The sequence below is a fragment of the Leucoraja erinacea genome, unplaced genomic scaffold, assembly GCF_028641065.1.
Source record: "Leucoraja erinacea ecotype New England unplaced genomic scaffold, Leri_hhj_1 Leri_999S, whole genome shotgun sequence".
NCBI classification, from domain to species: domain Eukaryota; kingdom Metazoa; phylum Chordata; class Chondrichthyes; order Rajiformes; family Rajidae; genus Leucoraja; species Leucoraja erinaceus.
The window spans coordinates 7,851-32,590 of NW_026576948.1; the positions used below are offsets into that span (position 1 = coordinate 7,851).

At 46.1% G+C, this 24,740-nt stretch overlaps 1 protein-coding gene across 1 annotated transcript; it reads left to right on the plus strand.

Annotated features, from left to right (window-relative positions):
• Window positions 1-737: 737 nt before the first annotated feature.
• Window positions 738-22,263, plus strand: LOC129695230 (uncharacterized). Its single transcript, XM_055632006.1, has 4 exons — window positions 738-1,003; window positions 1,572-1,778; window positions 17,840-18,178; window positions 21,904-22,263. Exons 1-4 carry the CDS (start codon window positions 964-966, stop codon window positions 22,227-22,229), a joined length of 912 nt encoding a protein of 303 aa, XP_055487981.1. The 5' UTR covers window positions 738-963; the 3' UTR covers window positions 22,230-22,263.
• The last annotated feature ends 2,477 nt before the right edge of the window (window positions 22,264-24,740 follow it).

A 24,740-nucleotide genomic window follows, 5' to 3' on the forward strand; every position in this document is an offset into this window, starting at 1 on the left:
GGGCCAGGTCAGGGTCGGTCCGTGCTGCTGTTTCCATGGTGACGCGGCCGGCGGAAAATGAAGTGGTGGAGGCGCGACTGGGCCTGGATGTGGGCCGGTGGGGAGAGAGAGGAGAGAGGGAGGGGGAGGGAGGGATGGGAGGAGGAGATAGAGAGGGGAGAGGGAGAGAGAGGAGGGGGAGATAGAGGGGGAGAGGGAGAGAGAGGAAGGGAGAGGGGAGGGAGAGGGGAGGTTAGAATTTCATAGTTCCCTGTCCCCACTGTCCCTGTCCCCACACTGTCCCTGTCCCCACACTGTCCCCACATTATCCACACACTGTCCCTGTCCCCATACAGTCCATCTCCACACTGTCCCTGTCCCCACTGTCCTATTGTCCCCATCACCACACTGTCCCAAATTGTCCCTACACTGTCTCCACTGTCTCACATTATCCCCACACCCCACTGTGTCCCTGTCTCCACAGTCCCTGTCCCCCACACTGTCCCTATCCCCACCCTGTCACTGTTCCTGTCCCCACTGTCCTCACTGTCCCTATCCCCATACTGTCTCCAAATTGTCCCTACACTGTCTCCACATTATCCCCACACCGTCCCTGTCCCCAGTCTCCATACGGTCCCTGTCCCCACACTGTCCCCACATTGTTCATGGCCCCACACTGTCCTTGTCCCCACGCTGTCTCTATGCTGTCTCCACACTGTCCCTGTCCCCACGCTGTCCACACCCACCGGGCCAGACCCAGAACAACATGAATCCAAAGCCGGAGCCACATTTTTTGCTCGAGCGCCAACGGCCGGCAGACGTTTCCCGCCTCATCGTGCCGTCGCCAGGGCGCCCCCAGTGGCGGGGCGTTGCGTTTATTTCCAGAGCGCCCCCCAGTGGCAGGGCAGCAGTCGCCATGGAGACCGCGGGCCAGGTCAGGGTCGGTCCGTGCTGCTGTTTCCATGGTGACGCGGCCGGCGGAAAATGAAGTGGTGGAGGCGCGACTGGGCCTGGATGTGGGCCGGTGGGGACAGAGAGGAGAGAGGGAGGGGAGAGGGGAAGAGAGGGAGAGGGGAGGGGGGAGGGGGGGGAGAGAGGTTTGGAGGGGGAGAATGGGGGGGGGGGGGGGTGAAAGGGGAGAGAGAGGAAGGGGGAGAATGGAGGGGGGGGGGTTAAAATTTTATAGTTCTGTTGTTGGTACATATACAAATATGCTGGATCGACTCTTCTCTCCTCTCCCCTCCCTTCCCGTGGCATCTGGAGTTCCTGATCTTGAAGCTGTTGGTGGATCTAACCCACACAACAGGGTGTCAGGGGTTATGGAGAGAAGGCAGGAGAATGGGGTTAGGAGAGACCGATCAGCCATGATTGAATGGTGGAGTAGGATTGATGGGCTGAATGGTCTAATCTGCTCCTATCACCTGTGAGCTGATAACAACCTGCCCCTACCAGTGACGCAACTGTCTGTGATCAGCCGTTGTCCAAGAGCAAGTTGCATTCCCTGGATATGTTGCCATGCTTTGTGTTTTTCGTGATGTTTTTGCTTTTCACCCAGTCCAGTTAACGTGTGCTAACCTGTATCACTGCTGCAGTTGCAGGGATGCTGGCCACTCCGTGTGTACTAGCCACTCCGTGGTATACTTCTCAGCCTCCCGCTGCTGCAGCAGAAGGCAAAGAAAATGAGGATGGGCAAAAGTGGGAATACGTCACCCGAGCTTCTGAACATGTCGAGGAGGGACTGGACACTAGACAAGACCTGTTGAAAGCAAACAGCCACTTTGAACAGATGCGTAAGACTGGTAAGGGAGAGGGGCTGGTGGCACAGCGGTAGAGTTGCAGCCTTACTGTGCGGAGACTCGGGTTCCATCCTGACTACGGACGCTGTCTTCCCACCACCATCATAGTGCTGAGTGATGCTCTATCTACAGCTTCTCAGCGTATTACATCCAGATCCAGACCCTGTACAGTTAGTTCTCCCTGTGACTGCTTGGGTTTTCTCCGGGTGCTCCGGTTCCCTCTCTCATTCCAAAGACATGTAGGTTTGCAGGTTAAATGGCTTCTGTACATTATTCCTAGTGCTTAGTGCGGAGATTGAGAGCGTGAAGTGGAGGGAACTAGTGCGAATGGGAGATCCTTGCTTCACGCAGACCTGTGTGAAGTGTGAGCATGGGGGGGGAGCATGGGGGAAAGGGGGGATGGGAGCATGGGGGGGGAGCGTAGGAGGTTGGGTGGCATGGGGGGTGTGGGAGAGGTGGGCGCATGACAGAGCAGGTCGGCGCACGGGAGTTCATGACTCGCGAGGTGCTACGTGCGACTGTGACGTTGGATTGTTACGTGCGACTGACGTTCGACCACTATGTGCGACTGATGTTGGATTGTTACGTGAGACTGGGACTTTTTGTTTGTTTTTTTTAATAAAAAAATTAATTCAATTATTAAAAAATAATATTTATACTACAATAAAACAAGCCAGTACCCACCACCATAATACAATACAAACATATATCCATAATAAACTATTATACATATACTGGACTCGCTGAATGTACCTATCCAGCTATCTAGCAAGTTAAACAATTAATCCAATAAAGACCTGTAGACATGAGATGTTGTTGATGCTTTACTGTGTTCAACTTTGAAATTGTAACATACAAGCAGAAAAGCAAACAGCATATTTAGTTACGTTATACACTTGTTATAGGAACATAAACTATGATGCCACCACCAAATACAGTTCTGTTATGTGAGAAACCAGCCAGGGTACATGAAACATTCTTAGCTGTGTTAAATATAATAATCCTGCTCATCCTCAGACTCCAACATGTAACCGCAGGCTGCTCTACCTGCATGCAGCCTGCTTGATCCCAGCACATGTCTGCAGTGTAGGTACATAAAAATGCTTGAGAAACTCAGCGGGTGCAGCAGCATCTATGGAGCGATGGAAATAGGCAATGTTTCGGGCCGAAACCCTCCTTCATGTCCGCAGTGTATATGGCTTAAGATTACCTTTGATCGCGAAGATATAGAAAAACTCAGATGTTGCGAGAGAGCAGTTGCTCTGTTCATCTAAGATGGCGTACATCCTGCATGCCTCTTGATGACGTCCTTCTGGATAGACTGAGATGAGATATCTTAGCAGATGCTCTCATGCTGACCCCATCACCGCACACCTCTGTGCATCTGGAGGTGATCTCCTGGTTTACCACTATCTCTTCCTCCCCGCCATGCTCGGATGCGGGGGCGAGATGGCTTGGACTTCCAAGGCCTGGATGTGGAGCAGAGAGGTGTCTGTCACTGTCGCACTCAGTACATTTCACTTCTGCTTCACAGTTCTTGGCGAAATGACTTGTGGAGCAGCAGCAGCGGAAACTAATGGAATGTTCCTTAAGGAAGTGTTTGCGGTCTTCCAGGCTCTTTTCTGTGAAGGCTCTGCACTTCTTTAATGGATGAATCTTAACATGAATGGGACACAGCTTGGATGGGTCACTGCATTTCTGTGTCTCAGGAGTTGTTGGAGATGCTTGTGTCCTGTGGACGGAGACGAGAGTTTTACCATGTTTTCTATGTTTTACCATGTTCTCTATGTTTTCCCTCTGGACGATTGCTGAACGAGAGAAACAAAGATTGAAGCTGGGATCCGTTCTGGTTTTTGCCTCCGTGCGGATAAAGTCGGCAAACACTCTAAATGGGGGGGAAAGGGATGCGGTGACGGCGTTTATAATTGTCCACTTTTCAGTCAGTGTCAGTCCACTTTTCTTGGATGTTATGAGCAAGCTTCTCAACAATCAGTGCAACTCCCCTGGAGGTATCAAGGTAAGACAAACCAGGTAGATACCCACCGAACTTTGCTGCATCGATTTCTGACAGAAGGTCCCCGAGCTCACGTAGCTTGTGTGGCTCTTTGATGATGATCCTGGGAAAGTTCTCAAACTTGTTAAAGAGGGCATGCTCAATAGACTCAGGTGAACCATAGGTTTCTTCGAGCCTCTGCCAAGCCATCCTCAAACCTGCTGATGGATCCCTCATGTTGACAGCCTTAATTCTTGATGCCTGCTCCGAGGATTCTTTTCCAAGCCATTTTATCAAAAGATCTAGCTCTTCTCCGGGTGAAAGGCCCAGGCCTGCTATGGCGTTTTGGAAGGGGGATCTCCAAGCCCAGTAATTCTCAGGCTTGTCATTAAAGGCCGTCAATCCCGTTGTAACAAGCTGGCTGTGGGCGAGGTTTCTGGTGAGGTCTACGGTGGTGAGATTGATATTGTTGGTGGCTCGAGAGAGAGTCAATAAAGCCGCTGTGCAGAAAGGTTGAAGTTGGTTTTCTATCCTCCAATTTAGGCTCCAATGTTTCCTTGCACATTACTGGGATTGTGGTGCCTATCAAATGAACTGGTCAGATTAGATTTGGTATGATGAATGGGCGGCAATGAACCAAATAGCGTGCTATCACTCTCGACATCAGAATTGGGGACATGTTGGCTAGACTTTATGCTGGCTTGCTCTATGACATAGTCCAGAGTATGCTGGTGTTGGTTTTGAGGGTGAACAGGGCTTGGTGATCTATTACGTGACCCTTGTTCTGCTATTAAACCTGCTTCTATGGTGTCAGCCTCTGCAATGGCTGCTTTCATCTCTTTTTCTTGCTGCAAGGCCTCTAAGGGCGCCCGCATCCATGCAGCCTTGACCATCATCTCCGCCTGCATCCGCGTAGCCTCTGCCTGCATCCGCATAGTCTCCGCCTGCATCCGCGCAGCCTCGATCTTCATATCTATCTCTATGAGCGAATGCAGCTCTGGCCTCGGCTGCTTTTGCTTTAGCCCGCGCTTTAAGGGCCGCCATGCTGGCACTGGAACTGGCTGCAGAGCGGTAAGAACGAACGCTGAGAGGCTTGGCTTCATTCTGTGAAGCGTTGTCTTGGTTGCTTGTTGCCATGGGGTTGAGGTGTGGATGGACAATGTGATGATGTGAGCCACCCTGTACTACAGCTTGTTGTGGTGCTGTCTTTTCACTATACTGGACTTGCTGAATGTCCCTATCCAGCTATCTAGCAAGTTAAACAATTAATCCAATAAAGACCCGTAGACACGAGATGTCGTTGATGCTTTACTTTATTCAACTGTGAAACTGTAACATACAAGCGGAAAAGGAAACATCATATTTAGTTACGTTATACACTTGTTATAGGAACATAAACTATGATGCCACCACCAAATACACTTTAACTAACTAAAAATAAAAAAAAGAGATGAAAAGTCCTTGAAGGTGGAATCTCATATAGATAGTTCCTCGAAGGTGGAATCTCATATAGATAGGGTGGTAAAGAAAGTACAAGGCATTTTTTTTGGTTTTTTTTTTAGGAAAAATGTCAACAAATTTCAAGAGTACAGAGGAGATTTATTAGAATGTTGCCTGGGTTTCAACAACTAAAGAGAAAGGTAATAAGTTAGGTCTTTATTCTCTGGAGCGCAGAAGGTTAAGGGGGGACTTGATAGAGGTCTTTAAAATGATGAGAGGGATAGACAGAGTTGATGTGGACCAGCTATAATAGGGAACATTCAACATACAAATTAAGGGATATATCTTCTTTACTAAACTAAAATAAATATAGGCATTATGGATAGAAGGGAATGGAGGGTTATCAGGCTTATTGAGGAGGGCCGAGATGGCCTGTTTTCATTCAACACCCTGTCAAAGCCTGCGGTACAACCGGTCCCCTGAGCCAGGTAGACCAGGTCCTGGACCAGATGGATATTGTCCGGGATGGACGACCGTGTAAGACTGTTCAGGGTGGATCACTTGACAGACAGGGCGTATTCCCTTTGGTAACCAGCTTTTTTTTTTTTTTTTTTTTTTATTACAACAAAATTTATTCAATTATTAAAAAATAATATTTACACTACAATAAAACAAGCCAGAACCCACCACCATAAATACAATACAAACATATATCCATAATAAACTATTATACAATTATGATACAATCCTTATTGAGGATACATTCAACACCCTGCGGAGCCCAGCGGTCCCGAAACTCCCTCAGGGTGCCCACAGACAGGGCGTATTCCCTTTCTAATCCCACCCGGGCATGGACGTAACCCTGGAAAAGGGGCAGGCAGCTGGCCCGGATAGAGCCCTCCGCCGCCTGGCGCCGTGACTCGCGGATGGCCAGCTTGGCCAGGCCCAGGAGCAACCCAACCAGGACATCTTCAGCCCTACCCTCTCCCCTACGCACAGGGTGTCCAAAGATGAGGATGGTGGGTGAAAAATGCAGCCAGAAGGCAAGGAGCAGCCCCTTAAGATATTCAAACAGTGGCTGCAGCCTCACGCACTCCATGTACACGTGGTACACAGACTCTTCCAGCCCGCAAAAGTGGCAGGCGGCTGGCGAGTCTGTGAACCGCGAGAGAAACAGGTTGCAGGTAACTCCTCGGTGCAATACCCTCCACCCCAGGTCCCCAATGTAGAGGGGGAGAATCCCTGCATAGAGGGACCCCCACCGGGGGCCCCCCTCATGACCGGAAGGCAACACTGACCGCCACTTGGTGTCCGGACGGTGGACCAGGGCGAGGAAGTGCAGGGTGTGGAGGAGGAGCCTGTACAGGACACGCCTCCCTGCGTCTTGGAGGGAGACGAAGGGTGTCGAGGAAAGGCGGCTCAAATTGTGTGGGACCGGCTCCCGGGATGGATTACGGCGCCTGGGTCCGATGAGTACTTCCGGCTGAGCGGGGGCTTGCTCAACCGCAAGTACTCCACACGTTTGAGCCCCCCCGACACCCGGTGGGGCGGGACAAGGACCAGCTGCTCTCACGCCCGGGCCGTCACCCTCCGCCGGCGGAGGTGGGGCCCGGTCAATGGCAACCAGGTTCCAGACTCTCAACAAGTCCCTGTAGAAGCCAGGCATCCCCATCAGGACCGCACGGCTGACCCCCACCATCGGGATCCGCGTACCTCGTTGAAGGCAGCGGCTCCGTTGGAAAAAGTGCGTTGCCAGCACGTGCCACCTGGGAGGATGCCCTGAGTACAGGTATCTCTGCAAGGTCCTGAGGCAGAGAGCCGCCAACTTGGTGCGAATGCACACCAGTGACTGACCGCCCTCCTCAATCGGGAGACTCAGGACCGCTGCTGAGACCCAGTGCTTTCCGTTGCCCGAGAAGAAGTCCACCAACTTCTTCTGGATGATCCCAGCAAAGGTGGCTGATGGGACCAATGCGGTCAATCTGTACCAGAGCATGGAGGCCACCAGTTTGTTAATGACCAACACCCTGCCCCGGTAGGAGAGCACTCTGAGGAGACCCGCCCAGCGTCCCAGCCGGGTGACGACTTTAATCTCCAGCTCCTGCCAGTTCGCCAACCAGGTCTCCGCACCGGGACTCAGGTAGACTCCCAGGTAGAGGAGGTGTGTGGTACTCCACGTGAAAGACCTCATCTCCTCCGGGAGGGAGTCCACCTGCCAGGGACCCACCAAGAGTCCAGAACATTTCCCCCAGTTGATCCTGGCAGAGGAGGCGGCCGAGAAGACTCGTTGGCACTCACGCATCCTCTGCAGGTCGACGGGGTCGGTGACCATGAGGAGCACGTCATCGGCGTAGACCGAGAGGACTACCTCCATGTCCGGCTCGCGTAGAACCATGCCCGTCAACCTCCTCCGAAGCAGACTAAGGAATGGCTCCACGCAGATGGCGTACAGTTGACCAGACATGGGGCATCCCTGACGTACTCCTCTGTGGAAGGGAATGGGGGCCGTCAAGGATCCATTGACTTTCACGAGGCACTCTGCGGTGGCGTATAAAAGTCGGATCCGGGACACAAAGTGCGGTCCGAACCCAAACGCCCGCAGAGTCCTCAACAGGTACTCGTGATCCACCCTGTCAAAAGCCTTCTCCTGGTCGAGGGAGAGAAAGGCAGTGGGTACACCGGTCTCCTGAGCCAGGTAAACCAGGTCCCGGACCAGATGGATATTGTCCTGGATGGACCGGCCTGGGACCGTGTAAGACTGGTCAGGGTGGATCACTTGAGCCAGCACTGTGCCCAGACGGTTTGCCATTGCCTTGGCAAAGACCTTGTAGTCGGTACAGAGGAGGGAGACTGGGCGCCAGTTTTTTAGACGGGGGAGATCGCCCTTCTTGGGCAGAAGGACCACGACAGCCTGTCAAACTGTCAGCTTTTCCCTTTGAGAGACAGGGGCATCTCTCCGGTTGCCAGGCTCTCCCTCAATACATGAGTTCCCTTGGCCAGAAGTTTAGGGGTATATGAGGGGGAACTTCTTTACGCGCCAGAGAGTGGTGGCGGCTGGAATGAGCTCCCGTGGAAGTGGTGGAGGCAGGTTCATTGGTATCATTTAAAAATAAATTGGATAGGCATATGGATGAGAAGGGAATGGAGGGTTATGGTACGAGTGCAGGCAGGTGGGACTAAGGGGAAAAAAATTTGTTCGGCATGGACTTGTAGGGCCGAGATGGCCTGTTTCCGTGCTGTAATTGTTGAATGGTTATATGGTTATATGACAGCCCTTCGCCAAGACAGGGGCATCTCTCCGGTTGCCAGGCTCTCCCTCAATACCATGGTGTAGTCCTCCCTTGGCCAAGCTGGCCATCCGCGAGTCACGACGCCAGACGCTAGAGGGCTCTACCCGAGCCAGCTGCCTGCCCCTTTTCCGGTGTTACGTCCGTGCCCGGGTGGGATTAGAAAAGGAATACGCCCTGTCTGTGGGCACCCTGAGGGAGTTCCGGGACCGCTGGGTTCCGCAGGGTGTTGAATGTATCCTCAATAAGGACTATATCATAATTGTATAATAGTTTATTATGGATATATGTTTGTATTGTATTTATGGTGGTGGGTTCTGGCTTGTTTTATTGTAGTGTAAATTTTATTTTTTAATAAATGAATAAATTTTTTGATTAAAAAAGAAAAAAAAAAAAAAAAAAAAAGCTGGGACGTTCAACTGTTACGTTCGACTGGGACGTTCGACCGCTACGTGCGACTGGGACGTTCGACCGCAACATGCGACTGGGACGTTCGACCGCTACGTGCGACTGTGTAGTGGCCATTTGGCCTATTTTGCATGTCATTGTGGATGGCATGTTCCTTTAAATTTTAGCCAGCCCGTTATAATGTGGGTGGGATTTTATGACGTGTCTTGGGGCGTGTTTATGCAGCTTAACTGCTTGCGTGTTAGTTTAGTTGGGGATTCGTTTTGGACAGGAGAGGGAGAAGGTTTATCCTTCGACCAGGTCAACCATGTCAAGCGAGGTCAAGCATGTCAAGCCTCATGTGAAGATGGAGAAACGAGGAGTTTTCTAGTATCTGAAGCAATGCGTTGGAGTTCGAAGAAGATTGCTGGTACGTCAGAAAACCTTGGATGTATCTTACTGTTTTATATCTACAATAAAGAAAATATTCATTAAAAGACTGTGTGCTGAAGCTTTATGAAAGTAGAAGCTCTGAAAGTCTCTGAGGCAGCTTGCATGCGTACCAAAGATATTCCCCTTATCCCCTCTCACCCAATTAGTGGCTAGGGAGTTAATTTCCTGAAAGATCTGAAAAATCTGCCGCTACATTAAGTCGAAGGATATCTCCGGCAGGGGGTAATTGCCAGTCCCAGAGATTGGGACAGAAGAAGATAAGTAAAAGCGAACCTCCGACGGGGGTAAATACCAGTCCCTGAGATAGGGACAGAAGATCGAAGTGCGAAGGCTAAGACCTCGGAGAGGTGCGGCCAGAGCAGGACGAAGGCTAAGACCTCGGAGAGGCGCAGCCAAAGAAGATTGGTTCCAATCGTGGAACTGAAGAAGATCTCGGCCAGGAAGAGCCTTGAGGTCTATCAACAGCATCGGAACGCATCTGAAGACGTATCACTGGATTGTGAGTACGAATTGATTATTACCTTTTGAATTAAAATTACGGTTTTAATTGAAAGAATTCTGTAACAGAGCTCAACAAGCTGTTTTCTCCAGCGTGTCTGGGAAAGGCAGACCGACCTTGGATTGTTTTGAATCAAAGAGATAAAGGCGCATTCCATTGGAATTAGCATCATTTATTTTGCACCTGGAATTAGAGAGAGGTTCTCTACATTATCAGTATGTTTTAGTTTTGGAAGAAATTGTTGATAATAACAAAGTCACTCAGAAGCAGAGACTTTTTCGACTAATTTAAAGACTTGGCAATCTGCCAAGACCTCTTTTAAATCATGAAGGAAGATGAGGGCAGAGCTATGCCAGAAGAGCCACGTGGTGGTGAAGAAAGACCAGCCAGACAACTTAAACTCACTGAGAAAGGTCGAAGTTATGTTCTCAAGGAGGCTGAATTGGATAGGAACAAGTTGGGGAAGAGGATTAGAAGGCTGTTTGAAAGTGTGAAGACACTCATGGAATCAGAAGAGAACCAGGACAAGGTGGAAGAGAAATTACGCCTGATAAGTAGCCTTAACCATGTGAGCTGAAAGAGAAGCAGGACACACTGCTGGATGAAGAGCGTTCTCAAGAGGAGTGTGAAAGACATTTTAAGTATTATGATAAATCCATGGAAGTTGTAGAAGGATGGTTAGAGCAAGTTAGCAAAAGTAAATGTAGCAGAAAAGAAGATACTAAGCATGAAGAAGAAGGTGATGAAATAGAACCGGGAGATTGTATCTTCACAAAGATCAGGCCGTAAATCTGGTAGCTCAGCCAGTTCGGTTTCGAGGGCTTCTGCTCGTTTGGGAGCCAAGGCTGAGTTAGCAGTGCTCTCAATAGAAGCGGATGCTATGAAGAAAAAACATGAGATGGTCCGACAGCAACATGAGATGGCCCGACAGCAAGAAGAGATGATGCAACAGATGGCCCGACAGCAAGATGAGACAAAGCGACAGCAAGATGACAAAACGACAGCAAGAAGAGATGATGCAACAGATGGCCCGACAGCAAGAAGAGATGATGCAACAGATGGCCCGACAGCAAGAAGAGATGATGCAACAGATGGCCCGACAGCAAGAAGAGATGATGCAACAGCAAGATGAGATGATGCAACAGACAGCAAGAAGAGATGATGCAACAGATGGCCCGACAGCAAGAAGAGATGATGCAACAGATGGCCCGTCAGCAAGAAGAAATGGCGCGATGTCAGGAACAACTGGAATTAGATACAAAGATGAAGGTGGCTAAAGCCAGAAGGGACATACTGGAAAGTGAAGGGTCTAGATGCAGCTCTAGATCATCAAAGGCGATAAGCTCTAGACAGAGAGCCAAAACTGCTCAGAGTGAATTGGCAGTTGAATCGATTCCACGGTCAAAGTCCACAGGATACCTTGGATTGGAAAACCTAAATAGGTTGAGTGAACCTTCAGCTCAGCAAATGGGTGCTAGACCGAAACTAGCTACTATAAGAACATCCGTACAAACTCGAGAAGGACCAGTGGACCAAGGAGAAGGGAATCAGGTTGGTCTATTGGCACTGCTGAATAAGCAATCTGAATTCAACGAGATTATAGCTCGACAAAATACATCTCTCATTTTGCCACCAGTTGAAATTCCTACGTATGCTGGAGATCCTTTGGAGTATGAAACTTTCGTGAGGGCACTGGAAGAGGTATTAGAGAAGAAAGTTAAGGATGAAAAAGAGCGCTTACGGTTTCTGGTGAAGTACACACAAGGAAGGGTGAAGGTGCTTGTGGAAAGTTGTCAGATGGAGCCAGACAACCAGGGCTATAATAAGGCGAGAAGATTACTAAAGGAACGTTTTGGTGATGAACAGAGGATTGCGAATGCATACATTGAAAAGGCCCATGATTGGAAAGAAATCAAGCCAGAAGATGTGGATAAATTGAGTGAATATGCAATATTTCTGAGAAGATGTTGCAGCTCGATGAAAAATCTTGGCTATATGGAGGAAATTAATCTTTCAAGTAATATGAGAATCATCATAAGCAAGTTGCCCAGAAGAATGAGAGAAAAGTGGAGAGATAGGGCTGGTAAATTACGTGATAAGAGCAAACAAGTAGCCAGGCTACCAGACCTGGTGGAATATTTAGAAAGAGAAGTACGGTACATGTCAGATTCATGCAGCGGGATTATTGAAGAAGCCAAGCCACTTGCAATTCATAAGGGTTCTACCTATGTCAAAACTAAACAAAAGACAGGGCCTAAGAAAAGCAATTTTGCTACCAATATAATACCTGAGAAGGTGTTGGGTGGTGCAAAAGAGTATGCACCGACCAGAAATAATTAATTTTGTCCATTTTGTGATGAAGTGGGTCACACCATAAGATGGTGTTGTAAATTTAAGGAAAAGAAATATGAAAAAAAGATGGACTTTTTAAAAAGGAATGGAATCTGCTATGGATGTTTAAAGAAGGGGCACATGGTAAAAGACTGTAAGTGTCCAATAATTTGTGACAAATGTAAGCAGAATCATCCTGATGTGCTTCATACTGTAAAGAAAGAGCCAGATCATACTGAGCAGAAAAAGGAGTCAGCGGATGTTAAATGCTATCACCTCGCCTCAAGTAACTGCACATATTGGGGCCGGAGAGAAATGAAACAAAGATGGGGACTTTTTGCAAAAAGGAATGGAATCTGCTATGGATGTTTACTGGAGAGAAAGTTAAAATTCAAATGCGTACCATGAATAAAGAAAAGGATTACCAGAGTTATTATATAACAAATATGGAGATATCCAGTTTGGATGAAGATAATTTTATTCCAATTTCAGAGGTTTTCACACATGAAACAATGCCTGTTGGTCGTCAAAATGTACCCAGATGTGAAGACTTACAGCAATGGCCTTACCTGAAAGAAGTCAAAATAACAAAGATAAATTCTGATATTGACTTACTTATTGGAACGAATGCCCTGAGAGCATTAGAACCTGTACAGATAATTAGGAGCCAAAAGGATGGACCGTATGCTATGAAGACCCTACTAGGATGGGTTATTTATGGCTCTTTGTGTAAGAATAAGGAAAGCACCAGAAAAATGAATTGCCGTGCTGTTGCTGTTAACCAAATATCTACAGGTAAATTGGAAAAGCTGTTAATGAAGCAATATAATCATGACTTCAATGAAAGTACCAGACAAGAACATGAAGAAATGTCTAGAGAAGAATTGAAATTCTTAGATATTATGAACCATTCAGTTAAGATGAAAAATTGACATTATTGTTTGGATTTACCTTTCAAGAAGGAAAGTGTTAATTTACCAAATAATCGCTATATGGCTGAACAGCGTATTCATGGTTTGAAACGTAAATTTGTTAAGAACACGAAATTCCAAGAGGAATATACATCCTTCTTACAGAATATGATTAATAATGATTATGCTGAAAGGATACAAATGAATCAACTATATGGAGATGATGGAGAGATCTGGTATATTCCGCACCATGGGGTGTACCACTCGAAGAAAGGGACATTGAGGGTGGTCTTTGACTGTGCGGCATCTTTAAAGGGACATCACTTAACAGTGAATTACTGCAAGGTCCAGACCTTACTAACTCGCTCCTTGGAGTTCTCATCAAATTTAGGCAAGAACCGATAGCTTTGATGGCTGATATCAGAGCAATGTTTTATCAAGTGAAAGTAACTGGTAAACATATTGATTATCTGCGATTCTTATGGTGGCCTGAAGGGGATGTGCAGCAAGACCTTGTTGATTACCGAATGAAACTACATCTTTTCGGAGCAGTGTCATCTCCAAGTTGTGCGAATTTCGCTTTGAGGAAAACCGCAGAGGATAATAAAGATTATTTCCCAGAGGAGGTAATTTCCACTTTGAAAAATAATTTTTATGCGGACGATTGCCTAAAATCCGTATCTACCGAGTTAGAGGCAATTCAAATAGTGAAGCACCTAACCTCTCTCTGCAATAAGGGAGGATTTGTACTTACCAAGTGGGTCAGCAACAGTCGTGCTGTTTTGGAAAGCATTCCACCAGATGACAGAGCCGAAGAAACCAAGGTGATGGATTTAGACAAAGACAACTTGCCAATGGAAAGGGCACTGGGACTGTACTGGTGTGTGGAAACGGATGTGTTTAAGTTTAAATTGTCAATTCAGGAACGACCATGCACAAGAAGGGGTATCTTATCTGTGATTGGTTCAGTATATGATCCTTTGGGATTTCTGGTACCATTTACACTGCTAGCCAAGTTAATTTTACAGAATCTGTGTCGAGAAAAACTTGGTTGGGATGAGAGTATAACTCAAACATCCTCGCACAGTTGGACAGAATGGTTAAAAGACCTCCACAAAATGTCAACGTTTAAGGTAGATCGGTGTATAAAGCCTAAAACCATTGGTAATATCGGAAATGCGCAACTGCATCACTTTTCGGATGCCAGCGAAAGTGGTTATGGGACTGTTTCATACTTAAGACTACAGAATGTAAACAAAAGAGTGCATGCTGACGATTCCCAGAATGGAACTTACAGCAGCAGTCTTAGCTGTGAAAATTGACATAATGCTGAAAAAGGAACTGCAATTTCAACTGGAAGAATCTACCTTCTGGACCGATAGTACTACGGTTTTGAAATACATTAACAATGAAAGCAAACGTTTTATGACATTTGTTGCAAATAGAGTTTCCTTTGTACTAGGAGCTACTAATGTTTCTCAATGGAGATATGTTAATACAAAGGAAAATCCTGCGGATGAAGCCTCTAGGGGACAAACAGCAAATTGCTTTCTTACTCAGTGGACTTGGCATCTCCACCTCCCTCTGCAACTGGACACTGGACTTCCTCACTAACAGACCACAGTCTGTTAGGGTCAATAACCTCACCTCCTCCACTATAACACTGAACACCGGAGTGCCACAGGGCTGTGTGCTCAGCCCTCTCCTCTACTCCCTCTTCACCCACGACTGCATCCCAAAGTACGGATCCAACGCCATTATTAAGTTTGCTGACGATACCACGGTAGTAGGACTGATCAGCGACAACGATGAGTCAGCCTACAGGGATGAGATCCAGCACCTGACCACCTGGTGTGCCAACAATAACCTCGTCCTCAACTCCAAAAAGACGAAGGAGATTATTGTTGATTTCAGGCAGACCAGAGGAGGCAGTCATACTGCCATCCATATAAACGGGACTGAGGTGGAGCGCGTCTCCAGCTATAAATTCCTCGGAGTACATATCTCGGAGGACTTGTCCTGGTCCCTCAACACCTCCAAGCTGATCAAAAAGGCACAGCAGCGCCTTTACTTCCTTAGGAGGCTCAAGAAAGCCCACCTGTCCCCCCAGATCCTGACCAACTTTTACCGCTGTACCATAGAGAGTATCCTGACCACCTGCTTCATGGTATGGTACAGCAGCTGCACTGCTGCGGACAGGAAGGCACTGCAACGGGTGGTGAAAACCGCGCAGCACATCATCGGTGCCCCGCTCCCTGCCATGGATGCCCTCCACCGAAAACGGTGTCTGAGACGGGCTGGGAAGTTCATCAAGGACCCCTCACACCCCAACCATGGACTGTTTGCCCTCCTCCCATCAGGGAGGCGGTACAGGAGCCTCATGTCACGTACTAGTAGGACGAGGAAAAGCTTCTACAACAACACAATCACACTGCTGAACTCGGAGTCCCGACGATAGATTTCTCTGGTCCCTCCGTCCCCTTTGTTTAATCATTCTGTATTTCCTGATTATTCTGTATCTTCCCTCTTTCTATTTTTTTTGTTTTTTCTTTATGTACAACTACTACGGACTGACGCAAAACTGCATTTCGTTGTACTGATACTTGTATTTGTGCGATGACATTAAAGTTGAATTGAATTGAATTGAATTAATAACAAGAGATGGATCAATGGGCCAAAGTTTCTTAGTAAGCCAAGTAGAGAATGGCCAAAGTTTGAACTCGGATTTGAAATCTCTACAACAGATCCGGAAATTAAACAAAACATTTCGGTGAATGTGATTGAAAAAAACTCATATGACACTGTGAATAGTTTAATTACCCACTTTTCATCATGGAATAAATTGAGAACATCGGTAGCCTGGTTTCTTAAAATAAAAACAAGATTGTTGATGAAAATTCGGGAAAAGAAACAAATAACAGAAAGTATCTTGGAGAAGAATCCTGCGGTAAGGGAAAAGGAAATCAAATTCCAGACGCAAGTTTTTGAAGCTTCACCTAGCCAACAGTGCCTATGTCTTGATGATCTCCTCAAAGCAGAAAATGCGATCATTTATTTCTGTCAAAGGCAGAAAGACAAAGAAGAGATATTAACATTACAAGCTGGTGGAGAAGGGGTACAAAGAAGTAGTCAATTGTATAAGCTCGACCCAATTTGGGCAGGAGATCTTCTGCGGATCGGTGGACGCCTAAACAGATTGGCAATGCCTGAAGAAAGGAAACGTCCTATCATTCTCGCTAAGGACTTTTACATAACAACATTATTATTACGGCATATTCATGAACAATGTTTTAATGAGACCAATAACTAAGTTGTGCTTGCTTCTAGAAGGCGAAAGCGAAGATGGAAGAGTCGAGAAAGAATTGTGATTGCAGATATATAGTGCATGCTATTTTTTCCTCATTAGTATAGTGGTTAGTATCCACGCCTAGCACGCGGGAGATCGCGGTTTGATTTCCTGACGAGGGAGCCACAGGGTTTTATTCCCTGATATTTTGATTTTGATGTATGTTAAGCCTTAATGGCCACTTTTTTGATGTTATTTGGTAATTGCCTCAATATGTATTCGGAACAATTAGGGGCCGGTATGTAGTGGCCATTTGGCCTATTTTGCATGTCATTGTGGATGACATGTTCCTTTAAATTTTAGCCAGCCCGTTATAATGTGGGTGGGATTTATGACGTGTCTTGGGGCGTGTTTATGCAGCTTAACTGCTTGCGTGTTAGTTTAGTTGGGTATTCGTTTTGGACAGGAGAGGGAGAAGGTTTATCCTTCGACCAGGTCAACCATGTCAAGCCAGGTCAAGCATGTCAAGTCTCATGTGAAGAAGGAGACACGAGGAGTTTTCTAGTATCTGAAGCAATGCGTTGGAGTTCGAAGAAGATTGCTGGAACAAGTCAGAAAACCTTGGATGTATCTTACTGTTTTATATCTACAATAAAGAAAATATTCATTAAAAGACTGTGTGCTGAAGCTTTATGAAAGTAGAAGCTCTGAAAGTCTCTGAGGCAGCTTGCATGCGTACCGAAGATATTCCCCTTATCCCCTCTCACCCAATTAGTGGCTAGGGAGTTAATTTCCTGAAAGATCTGAAAAATCTGCCGCTACAGACTGGGACGTTCGACCGCTATGTGCGACTGGGACGTTCGACCGCTACGTGCGACTGGGACGTTCGACCGCTACGTGCGACTGGGACGTTTGACCGCTACGTGCGACTGGGATGTTGGTTTGCTATGTGCGACTGGGACGTTGAAGCCGTTACGGAAACCTGGTGGAGGCGGACAGGACTTGCAGCTTTTAGTACAGGCAGGCCTGCAGCAGAGATAGAGAGGGGGATAAATGAAGTTGCTTTACTGAACAAGGAGAATGTCACGACAATAGTCTGAGAAGACATTACTGATGGTTTCTCCAGTGAGGCGATATGACTGGAGCTGAGAATGAAAAGGGGGAAGGACGACAGATGGCACAAGGGGCTAAGTGTTCGGCTGGCGACCGGAAGGTAGCCGGTTCGAATCCCGCTTGGAGTGCATACTGTGGTTGTGTCCTTGGGGCAAGACACTTCATCCACCTTTGCCTGTGTGTAAATGTAATGTAATTATGTGAAGCACTTTGGGGTCAATGCAAGTTGACTAAAAATGTGTTATATAAATAAGATTATTATTATTATTATTATTAATTACAGTATGTGCAAGACTAATAGGGTTGACACAGATATTGGAGATGTAACATCTGTTCCTGTATCTCCTCTCTCACATCCACACAGCAAAGTTCAGATTTGTGTTGCCGAACATCAACATGAACCAACCAGTCGGCTCGTCGGTGCTGCTGTCTGTTAATCCCAACAGGTTAAGGAGGAAGGTGGTGTGGAAGTTTCGCAATCATGAACGTGAACTGACCATCCTGGAGCACGTGTCCTATAGTAACATGGTGTCCTTCAATTCATACTTCAGATACCGGGCTGATTATGATTTATTGACTGGTTCACTTTTAGTGACTAAATTGGAATTGACAGATGGTGGCTTATATGAAGTAATTTTGAGTGAACTCACAGACGACAAGACAATTACATCCAAAAATGTCTATTATTACTTGAAAGTGCAGGGTATGTATGCCTGACATCCGCTCAACAAACATCTCTCAGTTGGGGCAGAAGGTGGTTTTGGGAAGAGCAGCCATACTTTGATCCACCACCCAGCTTCTAACATTGTCCTTTCAGTTTCTGATCTTCTGTTACCTTTCTGACCTTGCTGACATTATTTCTGGCACAGCAACCAGCAGCTTCTTCACCCATGTGGAGGGAAGGCAGGGACTCGAGTGCCAAAGATTGGTGGGAAGCTAGAGGATTGGGCAGCTATTAAAAAACAACGGAAGGCAATCTAAAAAGCAACATAGGAACTAATCGGTGGCCGATTAGGAAAAGGGGAGATGCAACGAGACCTGGGTGTCATGGTACACCAGTCATTGAAAGTAGGCAGGCAGGTGCAGCAGGCAGTGAAGAAAGCAAATGGTATGTTAGCATTCATAGCAAAAGGATTTGAGTATAGGGGCAGGGAGGTTCTACTGCTGTTGTACAGGGTCTTGGTGAGAGCACACCTGGAGTATTGCGTACAGTTTTGGTCTCCTAATCTGAGGAAAGACATTCCTGCCATAGAGGGAGTACAGAGAAGGTTCACCAGACTGATTCCTGGGATGTCAGGACTTTCATATGAAGAAAGACTGGATAGACTTGGCTTGTACTCGCTAGAATTTAGAAGATTGAGGGGGGATCTTATAGGAACTTACAAAATTCTTAAGGGGTTGATGCAGGAAGATTGTTCCTGATGTTGGGGAAGTCCAGAACAAGGGGTCACAGTTTAAGGATAAGGGGGAAATCTTTTAGGACCGAGATGAGGAAACCATTTTTCACACAGAGAGTGGTGAATCTCTGGAATTCTCTGCCACAGAAGGTAGTTGAGGCCAGTTCATTGGCTATATTTAAGAGGGAGTTAGATGTGGCCCTTGTGGCTATGAATGGAGAGCAGGGGAGGGACAAGACTTTGCCTTCCATCATAGTGAGGAGGAGATTCACTGTGATGGATGTTTGTGAAAATTGTGGTGGTGTGTGTCTTGGTTCTTTTCTTGTATGACTGCAGAAACCAAATAAATGGTGTTGTATTGTATTGTAAAGGGATCTGGGGGTATGGAGAGAAGACAGGTACAGGACACTGAGTTGGATGATCAGCCATGATCATATTGAATGGCGGTGCAGGCTCAAAGGGCTGAATGGCCTACTCCTGCACCTATTTTCTATGTTTCTATGTTTCTAAAGATGATATATGACATTAAACTAGCCAATATTATAAAAGAGAACACCAAAGGATTGTTCAGGTATATATAGATGCTGGAGAAACTCAGCGGGTGAGGCAGCATCTATGGAGCGAAGGAAATAGGTGACGTTTCGGGTCGAGACCCTTCTTCAAAGACAAAAGAAAAGATGTGATAGGTCAGTCATTTTGACTTCTGTGGTTGGTAACATTTTAGAGTCCATTATTAAGGGTGAGGTTTCAGGGTACTTGGAAGCACATGATAAAATAGGGCAGAGCTTTGCTGACAAATGAAGGGTTGAAGCTATAAGTGAGCAGGTACCAAGCATTGAGCACACCCCAGGGTAGAGATGGGATGTGGAGGCATTGGTTGTGATCTTTCCATAGGCCTTTGATCGTCAGGAGTGGTTCCATGGGGGACTGCTAAACAGGTGAGCTACTTGCTCGGATAGAAGTTTAGCCGACTGGCAGAAGGCATAGAGAGTGAATAAAGAGCAACCTTTCAGGTGTGGTTCCACAGGGGGGGCGCTGTTGGGTCCGCTACATTTCATGTTTTTAAAAAAAATTATCTATATAATATAATTATATTATGAAATTGTAATATCTCATTGTATGGAATTGAAAGCTTTGTGCCCAAGTTTGCGAATGATACGATGATAGGTGGAGGGGCGGACGTAGTGTTGACAAAACAGGTTGGACTGCAGAGCAGGTACTTGGACATGATGGGAGGAGAGATGGGTGGATGCTGTTTACTTGGTTGTCAGATGGAATATAAGTGGAGCAAAGTGTGCTAAACAGTCATGCACTTGGTAGAGAAGTAAAGTCATGGACAAGGCATAAATGTGAATAAAGAGATTCCTTTCAGGAGGCTGGAAAGGACTTAGGAATGCTGGATTTCCAAAAGAAGAATTTGCAGGTTGAGTCAGCGGTAAGCAAGGCAAATGAAATGCAATACAATCATTCATTTCAAGAGAACTAGAATATAAAAAGAAAAATATAACACTGAGGCTTTCACATGGTGAGGCCACATTTGGAATAATGTGAGAGGGATGTTGGGAGAGGGCCCAGAGGAGGTTTGCGAGAATTATCTGGGGATGGTACCGAGATGAGGAAACCATTTTTCACACAGAGAGTGGTGAATCTCTGGAATTCTCTGCCACAGAAGGTAGTTGAGGCCAGTTCGCGACTCACGTCAGCAGCGGTCTCTGCAGCCCGTCCCCGTTTTTATTATTTTTGTCTATATTTTTATGTAGTTTTTTGTTATTTTTTGTTGGGGTGTGTGTGTGGGGGGGGGGGGGGGGGTGGGTGGGAGGAGGGGGTAACTTTTAAATCTCTCCCTGCATGGGAGACCCGACCTTTTCTTTGTCGGGTCTCTGTTGTCGTTGGGGCTGCAATGTGGAGCGGCCTCCAACAGGAGAAGACCGGGGACTCTGGTGCCGACTCACCTCGTCGCGGAGCTGGCCGAGTCCGGAGCGGGTGGAGCGGTGGTGGAGCGCTGCTGCTGCTGCGGCCCGATCTCCGGGGATTCGGAGGCTGCAACTGCGGGTTTGGCGGACGGCGGCACCGGGAGCCCGCGGGTCCCTGGAGGGAGACCGCTTTTCAGGGCTCCTGCAACGGCGACTTCTCCCGCCCGAGTTGCGGGGTTGAAGAGCTCCTGGAGCGGGGCCTGACATCACTGCCCCGCGCGGCTTGGAATGGCTGCGGGACTCTGCGAGCGCACGCCGGGGGCTTTAACACCAAGACCCGGTGTGCGACCTTGCACCACCCGGCGTGGCTTTAATGGCCGCGGGACAATCGCCATCGCCAGCCGGGGGCTTTGACTTTGACTCTGACATCGGGGGGGGGAGAGTGCAGTGGAGATATAAGTTTTTTTGGCCTTCCATCACAGCGATGTGATGGATGTTTATGTAAAATGTAAATTATGTTGTGTCTTGGGTCTATTTGTTTGTAATGTATGGCTGCAGAAACGGCATTTCGTTTGGACCTCAAGAGGTCCAAATGACAAATAAATTGAATTGAATTAAATTGGCTATATTTAAGAGGGAGTTAGATGTGGCCCTTGTGGCTAAATGGATCAGGGAGTATGGAGAGAAGGCAGGTACAGGATACTGAGTTGGATGATCAGCCATGATCATATTGAATGGCGGTGCAGGTTCGAAGGGCCGAACGGCCTACTCCTGCACCTATTTTTTATGTTTCTATGTCTATGTTTCTATGATTGGGTTAACATATGATGTGTGTTTGTTTGCACTGGGCCTGTACTTGCTGGAGTTTAGGAGGATGTGGTGGGGAGTCTCATTGACAACTACCGGATAATGAAAGGATAAAGAAAGATAGAGTGGATGTGGAGAGGATGTTTCCAGTAAAGACAGTCGAGTACCAGTAGTCACAGACTCAAAATAAAAGGACATAACTTTAGAAAGGAGATGAGGATGAATTATATGAGCGAGAGCTGATATAAATATAATTAGCAATCTGAACACAGATTAGGTTTGACCAATTTTGTGTTGTTACTTTCTGACAGAGCTGCTGAGTACCCCAAGGATATATCAGAAACCTAACTATATCATGGATAGTGTTCAGCTGATCTGCTTTATGCGAGATATTCAAAACATCTACACTGAATGGGCGAAAGACGGTGTGTCGTTGGTGAACAATTCCCATTTCGAAGTGAGCAATGATGGCAGTATGCTGCTCATTAAAGAGCTGAGAGTGTCGGACTGTGGCTCGTACATGTGCCGAGTGCACAATGACGTCAGCGCCAATTTTGCTTCACTCTTTCTCAGTGCCGACGGTAAGATCTCATTGAGAATGTGGAATAACTCAGGATCCAGTTATTTTGGATTCTAAGTTGTTTATTAAGAAAGCCCACATAGCTCAAATACATAGGTGTTATGAGCTCAAGCTGAATGAGGAATGTAACTAGAGGATGGACTAGCAGGATAGATAATATATGAGACACTTAACCAGATAGCTGTTTGAGTGTACAGTAGTATGCAGTAAAACATAACCTGGATCAGGTCATCTACATCCTCCTTCTTAAATATAATAAATCATGCAACTAAATAAGCATACAATTGAAACTGCTAATGTACAGTAGGAAGATACAATGCTTTTCAAATCGCAACTAAACCGTGAAGGATATGAATAAGGAGGAATACAATGTGGCCTCAGTAATGGAAACCTCACTTCCGGTGGCTGCTATGAAGCAGTGAAGGAAGCTGCACTGAGCTCGCCTCCAGACAAATCGTGTTTAAAGTCGACTCCCATGACAGGATCGAGTTAAACATTCTTATCAGGTTTGCTGAACGCCAAGGGTACTGACTCCATCAAACGGTACTGGTGGATTGGGGATTTAAAACAATCTTATCGTAAAAACTGGATGAGAAAGAGAAGAGGTCAGAGAGGACCCAAGAAGACTACAATCAGTTTCCAGCTCCAAAAAGCTCTGGATGAGCTTGAAACCACCCCTGAACCCACGTTTGAAAGTTTGGAAGAGGAGCTGGAACCTCAACAACCTACAAGCGATATGGCTGCGAGAAGTGATACAAAGGAGAAAGAAATGAAAAGCTGGGAAGAAACGGTAAGAGCTAATATTATTAAAGACATTACTAAAGATCTTCAGAAGCAATTTGCCAAAATGAATTCTACAATTCAGAATAACTTCTCCACTATGGAGGGCAATCTTTCTAAGAAAATTGATAATAGCTGCGGCGAAGTAAAAGAGCTTTATGTAGCCCTGAACCAGCAGTTTAAAGATTTGGAGTCCAGGACAGCGAAGGAAATGGAAAGTATGCGGAAAGATTATAACAACAAACATGACACTCTACTGAAGCAATTAACAGACACGGAAAAAATTGATGGATGAAATGGAGGGTGAGATGGTACAGATGAGCCAAGAAATAACAGGTCTGAAAAAACAACACGATACGAATTGGGAGTTAACGAATAAAACTGAATGAGAAATGTCAAGATGTAGAGGCCAGGTCAAGGAGGCAAAATCTGAGAATAGTAGGAGTTAAAGAGGGTGCTGAACACGGCCTTCAAATGCGTGATTTTATTACTAAGCTACTTAAAGATGTTTTCAAACTTCCTGAAAAACCAAAGATAGATCTGGCTCATCGAGTGGGTCGCTTCCAAAAACATGATAATGCTACACCAAGGCAAATTATTGTAAAGTTCCTAGATATTTCAACTGTGGAAACTCTATTAAAGAAGATAACCTATCTTACATTCGCTGATAATATCGTAAGATTCTACAGGGATTATCCTCGGGAAATTCTGGCAAAAAGACGCGAGTTTAAAAGGGCAAGCAGTATTTTATATGGACATTCTGAAGTTCGTTATGGCGTGATCTATCCAGCAAAAATGCTAATTACGTTTAAGGGCAAGCAACGCTCATTCACGGACCTGGACTCTGCTTGCAAATACGCCCAGGAGATTTTAAACAAAATTCAAGGAGGAACAGAATAATAGCCATTTTATCTGTGGAACTTTGTTTTTTCTGTTCCAAGACACTAGAACGCTTCAGACGGTTACCAGACAGGCTTATCTGGCAAGAATGTGCTGTTTAATAACACAGGCCGAATTAAACTTCTGAACTGAAAGCACATATGAAAGCTCAAGGTCGCAAGCTCATCACCAAACCCTTCAGCACGGAGAACTATGAGACCGTCTCCTTTTGAAATGGCCATGATATGAGGCATCTGTTCCACACTATATGACCCATTATCCAATTACGCGCAATAAACTCAACCAACGTTAAAGGCGTAATGTCCTATACTAACACAATTAACTATATAGCAGGAAGGGTGGGGGAGGTTAGACATATATTTTAAATACTAAATACTAATAATGAATTAACTAACATACAGGTAAATGAAAAGTATAATTTTGAAGAGGTACTTTAACCCATAATTACTTTTATTTTAATCCAAATCTTCTACCTTCCCTTTTATTTTATTCTATTTTAAACTGTTCAGCGATGACCTGATATGATAATTTTGGTAACAATTAGAGGGAACCGACTAACGTTGGGTCAAATTCTAATAGGGGGATAAGGCCCAGTGCATAATCTCATCGACGGAGGTCAATTTAAAAACAAATCTAGCTACCTTAGGTGGCTTTTTTTGTAATTTATCGCTTTTTTGATAAATTACATTCACTTTTTTTTGTTTATTCACAATTATGTGTTGTATGACTCAATCATTTTTATGTACACTTTATTTTATGTTTTTCTCTTTCCTTTAATTATGTTTAATAGTGTCAGGAGATGTAGAACTACTGTAGAAATTATGAAGGACAACTCTGGATTCGGGATTCTGAGGTACTTGGCTGCATCACATGAATCATACAGTCTGG

Excerpts from the sequence above, each read along its gene's own strand:
- LOC129695230 (XM_055632006.1), top strand. The coding sequence starts at position 964 with ATGAAGTGGTGGAGGCGCGACTGGGCCTGGATGTGGGCCG. Across the intron at positions 1,779-17,839 it reads TGAACAGATGCGTAAGACTG|CAAAGTTCAGATTTGTGTTG; the intron begins GTAAGGGAGAGG and ends ACATCCACACAG. Across the intron at positions 18,179-21,903 it reads TTATTACTTGAAAGTGCAGG|AGCTGCTGAGTACCCCAAGG; the intron begins GTATGTATGCCT and ends ACTTTCTGACAG.